At 46.0% G+C, this 10,588-nt stretch overlaps 1 protein-coding gene and 1 long non-coding RNA gene across 2 annotated transcripts; both read left to right on the plus strand.

The window, feature by feature from the left end:
* The first annotated feature begins 2,366 nt into the window (after positions 1–2,366).
* LOC133392898 (uncharacterized) lies at positions 2,367–3,044 on the plus strand. Its single transcript, XR_009765876.1, has 2 exons — positions 2,367–2,651; positions 2,713–3,044. It is a non-coding gene; the product is annotated as an uncharacterized LOC133392898 (long non-coding RNA).
* A 3,471-nt stretch (positions 3,045–6,515) lies between these two features.
* On the plus strand, positions 6,516–9,032 carry LOC133393132 (uncharacterized). Its single transcript, XM_061656591.1, has 2 exons — positions 6,516–8,913; positions 9,014–9,032. The coding sequence occupies exons 1-2, from the start codon at positions 7,286–7,288 to the stop codon at positions 9,030–9,032; spliced, it is 1,647 nt and encodes a 548-aa protein (XP_061512575.1). The 5' UTR covers positions 6,516–7,285.
* The last annotated feature ends 1,556 nt before the right edge of the window (positions 9,033–10,588 follow it).

The raw sequence follows: 10,588 nt of genomic DNA on the forward strand, positions 1-10,588 counted from the left end.
TTTCTTCGACCGATTGATCATAACATTCCGGAAGAAAACACATTAGGCAAAAGTGTTGCACACACAGGCACGCTCACACCCACGCGCAGATGGCTCAGCATATCTATGTAATCTACAGCATACGAAAGCAAAAAAAGCTTAGTATAACAAAGTTATGCTTAATGCTTAACACGTTCAGCACGATGACATGTCCCAGGGACTACCAGTGAACTTTCCAGGATGCTGGTTTCACAATCAGCTTGCGTTCTAGATGCTGGTGGAAAGGAAAGTTGATGAAAATCAGCGCCGGGCCGAACGTGTCAATGCAAATTAGGGTTCAGCGCGTTGCACAGCAAACCCTCCAGCGTAAATTAACGATTCCTTAGTCATTTTAACATTGCAACGATTAAACTTATTGCGCTTTTTTGGTTTGATTTGTAAAAATGCAACTTCATCGCCGCAATGTGTATAAACGGTTTTTTGAGCGCCACAGCAACTCATGAGCATTGTCCACACGCGAGAAAGAGATAGCGCTATGGAGGGAAAAAGCACGGACGACGGCTGACAGCGATTGGCCGTCTGACGCACCAACACATCCAAACCTTCGACAGCGCGCTCAGGCGAGGGGTATGAGGCGGAGCCAGGGACGGGCAGCTCGACGAGCTGCTTGACAAATTTGCCGTTGGAGGGAAAGGGAAGGCATGATAAAATTCTCAGAACGCCATAACGCCTTCCGTCGCTTTGCGCCGTGGGTATCTTGTTCTGCCATGAGTGCGAAATGTAAACAATGTCGCGTGGCTTGCAGCTGCGCGTTACTCAGTGCGAGTGGTTTCCTTCTGCTCTAAGTTGCTAATTACGTCCGGATTAGGCAAAACCGCCAGACGATTAGGTGCGCGGACGATTTGCTTCCCTGAAGCAGTGCGCAGTGTAACGACGCGAACTACATCGTCCTTTCCAGGGTGTACTGCAACGATGCCCATCGGCCACGAGGTAGGATGTACAGTATCGGACAGAAAGATAGGGCATTGGTTTTTTAACGCACCGTGCACCCGTTGGGCCAAGTTTATGTGTGGTTTGTATGTGTTTGTGTGTGTGTGTATGTGTGTGTGTGTGTGTGTGTGTGTGTATGTGTGTGTGCATGTGTGTGTGTGTGTGGATGTATGTTTGAATGTGTATTGATGTGTGTGTTTGTTTCACAAGTAGGTCGTTTCGGATAGATTTGTAAGTAGTTTTTTTGTGTTTTGGGTTAGGTTTTTGGTGTGATAAGCAGGACCACCGCCCTCGCGATCAGTGTGTTTTCGATATATTAACAATGTTACGGTCTTCTTTCGCCGTGGTCTTCTGAGGACGTCCGGTTGACTTGCGCGTTTCGGTTGTCCAAGCGCGTTTCAGTTGTCTAAGCACGTTTCGGTTGTCCGAAGCGCGTTTGCCACAAAAGTGCGCGATCGTTCCATTACGAACTCGATCCTTTTGCGCTTAATGCCAGCAGCAGCCATTCGCTTTTACATATGGCGCTGATAATCGGTACAACGTTTACCTCGACCTATTGTTACTAATATTGCTTGCTTGGACCGTCAAGAACGCGCTGGTTAAAAACTTGGACACGGCTGATCCCGTGCTCTGCCTGCGTTATACTTCTATACGCGATGAATTACATCGTTTTGGAGCAGCGAAAACATCGCATGGATAAAAACTATCAACGAGTACGCGAATAAGCGTCTTCCCTTCAAAATCGAGAAAAGAATACTGCCGCGCTCATGAAACAAAACGCCCATTGAAAAGAATAACTGCGCGCCAGCTCAATGCACGCACAAAGTTTACCATTCGCACACAACGTTCAACGCAAAGATGCACGCAGGCCTTTCAATGGCGTGCACTGGAGAAACACCTGTGAGGGAATGACGAGTTCATTGCTATTGTGCGCGTGTCCATTTCGCACCGGTGTCGCGTTCACATTCATGAAACAGCACACCTGCGTTTTCGTCCGAGGAACAAGCGCTGCTGTCGATGCAAACTTTAGTTTTTATCCAAGTGTAAACGCACAATGTTTCACATGATATCACACATAATAAGAATAATTTCAACGCAATATGACATCATGGCAAGCTATGTTTTTCAGACACAAACCCGCGCACTTGCAAATACACATTAAAAAGCACACTCTCTTTCTACTACTACACACACACACATGCACACACACACACATACACACACACACACACACACTCACACACACACACACACATACACACACACACACATACACACATACACACACACAAACACAAGTAACGTGGTAAAACAAGTGCACGGTGCATTGAAAAAAAGGGTCCTATCTTAATGTCCGATACTGTACATTGTCTTCCTTAATAATCACCAGTGTATTTTCCTTCAGAACCGCTGATTTCCCGTTGCAATATTTGGCTCGAGCTTGCAACTGCTGCAGGTACTCCGGATACCATCGAGCCCAAATGGTTTGCAGATGTTTTTGTACCAACTGGTATTCCCTCAAATAGTTGCTCGGTGTCTCGGTGTAATCAATGATTGGTACCGCTTGCAGATTGCCACCGATGAGGAAGTGTCCCGGTGTCAATGGTTCCAAGTCCGACGGCTCATCGGATAGAGGTGTAATCGGTCGCGAATTCAAACATTGCTCTACCTGGGCAAGTAGGGTAAGCATGCTCTCCTGTGTGATGCTTGTTGTTCCTATTTTTCAGATTATATGCTTTTTAGCTGCTTTCACCGCCGCCTCCCATAAACCTCCAAAATGTGGTGCTCTTGGTGGGATAAACTTCCACTTCATCTGATTCATCGCGCACCAATCAAATATAGCAGCTCGATCGTGTTCGTCGCTCTTTAACATCTTGTAGACGCGATTCAGCTCATGTGCCGCTCCCTTAAGGGTGGTTGCATTGTCGGAATGCAGTTCACTGATTTGGCCACGACGTGCAATCAAACGACGAAGTGCATTGATAAATGCTGTTGATGTTAAATCGCCAACCAGTTCGATATGTACCGCTCTTGTTGAAAAACATACAAATATGGCGATGTATGCTTTAATCGGACTTCTGTTGCGTATGGTTTGTTTTATATAGATTGGTCCTCAATAGTCTACTCCGCATACTGAGAATGGCCTTGTTGGTGTGACTCGTGATGTTGGCAAATCGGCGATACTTTGCTTAATAAGTGTGGGTTTGGCTTTAAAACATGCGTGGCAACTGTGGTACACAGACTTGCATAAATTGCGACCGCCAATTATCCAAAAGCTTTGGTGTAGTGTTGTTAAAAGCAGTTGTGGTGCAGCATGCAGCTTACTCAAGTGTATCGAAACAGCTAGTAGTGCGGACAATGGATGTTTCGATGATGATGTATGATGATGTGCGTTACTGAGCCGGCCACCAATGCGCAGAATACCTTGCGTATCTATGAAAGGGGAAATCCATTTCAATTTGGAGTTCTTCGGAATCTCTTTGCCCTTCTGCAGGTGTTGTATCTCCTCGGAAAAGGTGTCTTGTTGCGAAAGATAACACAACTTGAGTTCTGCCGCCTTGAGTTCGTCTACAGTGAGCGGTGAGATGTCCTTAGCATGGACCTTGTTTCCTACGCGGCGCTTTGCGTTTTGTATAAAGCGCAAACAATGTGCAACAACTCTTTGCAGTTTGTGGTAGATCGAAAATCGTGAGAACAAACTGTTTCGAAATTCGCAGATTAATGCTGTGCTTGCAACCCGTGACGATAGTTTTTCTTCTTCTTCGCTCTCATCTTCGCTTGGTGATGGTGTATTCTGTGGCCATTCTTCCGAGTTGCGTGCTAACCTGTCGCTGACGAAAATATAATATTTGTACTAGCCCGGTAGTGGTTCGCCACCCCCTACTAGTTTGACTCCTCTGGTCTAACGATGTGCCACTCTCAGGAGGCTAGGATGAGAGAGAGAGGCTAAACGTGGCCGAATGGCATGTTAGAAGGAGAGGGCAAGCTAGGAATGAGCGAACGGCTAGGATCGGTTCAACGGCGCGCCGCTCTCGAATTGCTCTTTTCGGAAGAGCAATGCCCGAGATGCGCGCGTAAGCGTATCCTATCTTGCTTACGGAAGTAAGCGACAATAGAGAGCATAGGAAGTAATAAGGGATAAGCGTAGGAGCGTTAGGATTAATTTGGATTAATTAATAGCAAGAAATGAATCGAATTATGTAGCATAGCATAGCAAGAATAGAAGTTGGGTCATATAATTATTTAAGGATTAGTAAGGTAGAATTTTAGGTTTAATTATTTAATTAGGAAACTAAGTTAGTTTAGGAAGTAAGGAAAAATGTTAGGCCGGCCTTCTCACGTAAGTGTAAATTACGCATCGCTACAATAGCACGCGTTGCGAGAAGGGCTCGCGAATTAAAAATGAGCAATAAATTGAACTTCTCACAGCCAATGAAATAAGCCTTATTTATTTGGTTGGCTTTGGGATCGAAAGGATCAGAGTTGCTTCCAATCGTCCTCGCTTCGACGAGAGCACCGTTACGGGTTAATTGCCCTGACGTGCTGGGAACATTGGTGGCTCCAGAGAGGATAGTAACTCTACCTTAAGACCCAGAGCAAGAGAAGGTTCCGTGCCAGCCGGAGGACACCATTCCCGGCCCGGAAGGAAGGAAGGACGAGCCAGCCGGAGGACCCCATTCCCGGCACGGAAGAAAGGAAGGACGAGCCAGCCGGAGGACCCCATTCCCGGCACGAGCCAGCCGGAGGACGCCATTCCCGGCACGGAAGGAAGGAAGGACGAGCCAGCCGGAGGACCCCATTCCCGGCACGAGCCAGCCGGAGGACGCCATTCCCGGCACGGAAGGAAGGAAGGACGAGCCAGCCGGAGGACCCCATTCCCGGCACGAGCCAGCCGGAGGACGCCATTCCCGGCACGGAAGGAAGGAAGGACGAGCCAGCCGGAGGACCCCATTCCCGGCACGAGCCAGCCGGAGGACGCCATTCCCGGCACGGAAGGAAGGAAGGACGAGCCAGCCGGAGGACCCCATTCCCGGCACGAGCCAGCCGGAGGACGCCATTCCCGGCCAGCGCAGTGAAGTAAAGTGCAGTGAAGTGAAAGCCGGAGGACGCCATTCCCGGCCAACGAGGAAGAAGGGCCACCCGCCCAAGCCGCTATCCGGAGGACGCCATCCCCGGCCAGCGCAGTGAAGTGAAGTGAAGTGAAAGCCGGAGGAAGCCATTCCCGGCCAACGAGGAAGGAAGAAGGACCACCCGCCCAAGCCGCTATCCGGAGGACGCCATTCCCGGCCAGCGCAGTGAAGTGAAGTGCAGTGAAGTGAAAGCCGGAGGAAGCCATTCCCGGCCAACGAGGAAGGAAGAAGGGCCACCCGCCCAAGCCGCAATCCGGAGGACGCCATTCCTGGTTAATGCAGTGAAGTGAAGTGCAGTGAAGTGAAAGCCGGAGGAAGCCATTCCCGGCCAACGAGGAAGGAAGAAGGGCCACCCGCCCGAGCAGCAACCAGAGGACGCCATTCCCGGTCAAGTGAGAAGTGCAACAGCAGCAGGAGAGCAGCAGCAGCAGAGCAGCAGTAGCAGAGCAGCAGTAGCAGAGCAGCGGTAGCAGAGCAGCGGTAGCAGAGCAGCGGTAGCAGAGCAGCGGCAGCGTAACGTCAACATTGTTACAAGCCTAGTAACACCAGCGAAGCGTAATACTGCGAAATCGTGAGTAAAATGGCCAATTCTAAGGAGAAAATTGTACTTTTTGAGGGAGGGGAAGAAAATGAGCTAGGGCATTTAAGGGAGGAGATAGTCAAAATGAAGGAAGATCGCGCGGAAATGCTGCGAGTTATAGAAATGCAGGTCGAAATGCAAAAGCGACTCGAAACCAAGATAAGCGACTTGGAGGAAACGAACCCCAATATTGCTAGACTAGCTGCGCAAATGCTAGAGCTACAAACAGAATTAAAAAAGCAGAAAAGAGATAAACCACAAAAACGCGAGACGCAAGAAGGGAATGTTGCATCGACAAGCGCATCGGCAAACAACTCTAGCTCGGTTTCCGAAGTGCTTATCAGGGGAATGGTTGACGCATTGAAGGAGCGCGCAACAAAGGACTCTTTGATGGAGCTTCCGATTTTCGACGGGGATTTTAAAAATGGACGCATTTTAAATCCATTTATGATAAAACTTCTTCGGAAGGAAAATTTTCCGATTTGGAAAATCTAACTCGCCTACAAAGATCATTAAAGGGGGAAGCCGCGACGTGCGTAGGCGGATTAATGCTCGATGCGCAGAACGTCGATTTAATTATAAAGCGTCTAGAGCAAGAATTTGGAGCGCCCGATTTGATTTACAACGCGCTGTTGAAGGAATTAATGAACGTAGAGAATCCTACAATGCAAAGGCCGAAGTCAATCACAGCTTTCATGCACGCCTTAAACAACCTTGTGGTGAACATGGTAACGCTAGATCAAGAAGAATACCTCAACGACCAACGCCTCTTGAAAGACTTAGCACAAAGACTTCCACCTAATATAAAGGAAAGGTGGTACATGCACCTCCTAGATGATAATAGAAAAACTGGGAAAAATAAGATAAAAACATTGAAAGATTTTGCCACATGGTTGAAGCCTACGGAAGAGTTAGCAATAATGCTAACAGCCGAAACCACTAAGAAACAAGACAATTCTCAAAGGCTCCCACATAATATTCAATCTGTCAATCGCGATACTCGACCGCAGCAACGAAACAGCTCTTATAACAATCCACCTCCTAGATCTCGATTTAGATGCCTCATTTGTGGCTATGATCACAGAGCCACTGATTGCCAAGAATTTAAAAATATGCCAATAGAACGAAGATGGGAAACCGTGAGACGTATGCGCATCTGTGTTAACTGTTGCAATCAAACTAACCACGATGCACATAGTTGTTATTTGCCTCCGCAATGCAGGCAATATGGTTGTCGGGGAAGACACCACACCTTGCTCCATCGCATTTCAATCCAGAACCCAACTACACCGGTACGCACGGAAAATTTAAACATTCACAAGGAACCGGAATTACCTGAAATATACTTTCAAATTATACCTGTGACCATTCGCCACGGGGATAATGAACTTGAGACCTTTGCCTTTATGGACTCAGGGTCTTCCGCAAGTTTGATTTTACGCGATCTCAAAGAAGAACTGCAAGTGGAGGGATCACCTCGGCCATTTTCTTTGGCTTGGACAAACGGATCCATTCAGGAGGACCAGGCAGCCAAACTGTGTCCATTTTGATTAAGGACCAGTCTGGAAAATTTATTAACCTTGATGGCCTGAGAACAGTAGAGTCAATGGAGCTACCAAAACAAACCGTTGATGGAGCAGCGCTTAAAAGAAAATATCGGCATTTAAAGGGAATTCATTTAGCAAGCTATCGCGATGGACTACCCAAAATAATTATCGGGTTACCACATGCTCACCTCATGTGTGCATTACGCACCAAATTAGGACGCGCGGGAGGACCAATAGCTATGCAAACCCACCTGGGGTGGGTATTATTAGGAGCAAGTAGTTCAAAATCAAAACAGGAAAGATTGTTTTCTCTCATGGAGAATGGCAAAGAAGAAAAAACAATGGCGGATCTAATGAAAGGGTATTTTTCTACCGAAGAGTTCGGTGTTAAGCTCGTCACCAACTTGCCTCAATCAAAAGAAGAAGAGAGAGCAAAAATACTAATGAAGGAAACATTAAATAAAACGAAGAACGGGTATGAAATAGGTCTACTATGGAAAAGAGATGAGATCAGACTCCCGGAAAGCTTCGCTCAAGCACTAAGAAGACTGCAATGTTTAGAAAGGAAGATGGAAAGAGACGCGATACTAAAGAAATGGTATCACGAAGAGATAGCTGCATATTGTCAAAAGGGATACGCTCAAGCGATCGAAGGGAACAATCTGTTGAAAGATGAACATAACCCCAAACTAAATTACATACCGCACTTTGCTATAATAAATTACAACAAGCCCAAACCTAAACCGAGACTTGTATTTGATGCTGCAGCAAAAAATAATGGCATATCACTTAATTCACAATTGCTGTCCGGACCTGATGCAGTTGCATCTCTTTTCGGCATACTGATCCGCTTTAGAGAGGGACGCGTGGGCATTTCAGGTGACATCAAGGAAATGTTTCACCAAGTGGGCATAAGGCAGGAGGACCGTTGTGCTCAAAGATTTCTTTATCGTAGCAACCCAAATGATAAACCACAAATTTTCGAAATGAAGGTAATGACCTTCGGGGCAACATGCTCCCCCGCATGCGCCCAGTTCGTTAAGAACGAAAATGCAGCACTTTTTCAAACGAGGTATCCGGAAGCAGCGATTGCAATTGTCCGCAACCATTATGTGGATGATTATCTAGACAGTTTCGATTCTGATGAATTGGCGATCAAGAGAACAAAGGAAGTGATAAATATACACGATGAAGCGAAATTCTATATCAGAAATTTTTTATCGAACTCAGTTAAAGTATTGGAAAGTCTACCTAAAGAGAGAGTGAGTGACTCCAACCTGATGAAAATATGTGAATCAGACAACACATATGATAAAATCCTCGGTCAGTGGTGGGATAGAGAAAGGGACTCACTTAAGTATATAATAAAAGGCTTAATAGAAACAGGAGGGAATGCCACTAAAAGAATATTACTATCAAACACAATGAAAATTTACGACCCCTTGGGATTAATTGCTAACTACGTGGTAGAATCAAAAATATTAATGCAAGACATCTGGAGGCAAGGATTGGATTGGGATGATAAGTTGCCGGCGGAGCTGCAAAGGAGATGGCAGGAATGGGTGGTAAGGATGAAGGAAGTGGAGACAATTAACATTCCCAGATGCTACTCATCGGTATCAGAGGTGCTAAGGCGTGAGCTTCACGTGTTTGTAGACGCATCTGAAAAGGCGTTTGCAGCAGTGGCGTATTTACGCACCACGCACAAAAAGGGGGTTGATATTAGTCTCGTAGCTGCTAAATCCCGCGTCGCACCCACAAAACCCCTGTCGATCCCACGCCTGGAGCTGCAAGCAGCAGTTCTAGGGGCCAGACTAGCAGAAACTGTTTTAAAGGAAATGAGGATGGAATTAGATGGAGCACTTTTTTGGACTGATTCGAAGACAGTGCTAGCGTGGATCACCTCGGAACCAAGAAAATATAAACAATTCGTAGCTCTAAGGATCGGGGAAATTTTAAATCGAAGCTGCTCGAATCAATGGCATTGGATAGGTACAAAGGAAAACCCAGCAGACGAAGCCACTAAGGTCACTAACGGACCGTCAATATGGTTTAAAGGGCCTGCATTCCTAAAAAACAATTATAAACACTCAACAGAAAAGATAGAAGTGGTAACTATGGAGGAAATGCGACACAGTTGCACAGCTAAAACAGTCAACAAATTAGATTGGAGTGTTATTAACGTAGATTGGTCATCAAGGTGGCTCAAGCTACGAAAATCTCTTGCTGTTTGTCTAAAATATTTCGATTGGTTAAAAGCTAAGGCAAAACTCGAGTCATGGTCTCCCATTATAACAAAGGAGGAATTGGACTCGGCGGAAAAAATATTACTCAAAAAGGCCCAATGGGAAGGGTTCAATGAAGAGATGGTGCTGCTGTCTGCAGGACATCCCATTCCCAATAAGAGCCCATTAAGAACCCTTTGTCCTACTCTAGACAAAGAAAAAGTAATGAGGGCTGAGAGTCGTCTGACAAGAGTACAATTCTTAGGCGAAGAAACCAAGAGACCGATAATACTTCCGAAAAATAACTACATAACTACACTTATTCTTCGTTACTACCATGAAAAATATTGGCATAAAAAACCGGAAACAGTCATAGCAGCAATTCGTCAGCGTTTTTGGGTTATTGATTTAAGAGCAGCGCTGAAAAAGGTGGTAACAAATTGCCAACGGTGTAGAAACGACCGTGCTAAACCCCAAGCGCCCTTGATGGCAGCCTTACCAGCTTGTAGAACAGCACCATTTATTAAACCTTTCACACACACGGGTGCAGATTATTTTGGGCCACTAACGGTATCGATAGGACGGCGAACTGAAAAACGTTGGTGTGCACTATTTACATGCCTCACTACTAGAGCCGTGCACTTGGAACTTGCAAATGATCTTAGCACAAGTTCGTTTCTTATATGCCTGCGCTCAATGCAACATAGACGGGGAAAGGTGGGCTACTTGTATTGCGATAACGGAACGAATTTTGTGGGAGCATGCCGTGAAATGGGAATTTTGCAAGAAAAATGCGCTACGGAGGGAATAGAATTTCATTTCAATCCACCCGCGTCACCACATTTCGGCGGAGCATGGGAACGCATTTGTTATTTATTTGTTATTTGTTATTTATTTATTAAAATTCAACGGACCGCAAGTGGCCCACTTGAAGCGAATTCATTTACATTAATTCATTATAACATAGTCACATTACGGTCATTCATTTGTCACGCTTAGTCTTAAGTATCATAATTAACATGTAAAAGGTCGCACGACACGAATACTATTCAACAATGCGGTGCGCGACATGTCAGGTTGATGACGATCACAAATGACATTAAACTCACGGCACATACGAATAAACGGATCAGAGGA

This window comes from Anopheles gambiae, chromosome 3 (genome assembly GCF_943734735.2).
Source record: "Anopheles gambiae chromosome 3, idAnoGambNW_F1_1, whole genome shotgun sequence".
NCBI lineage: Eukaryota > Metazoa > Arthropoda > Insecta > Diptera > Culicidae > Anopheles > Anopheles gambiae.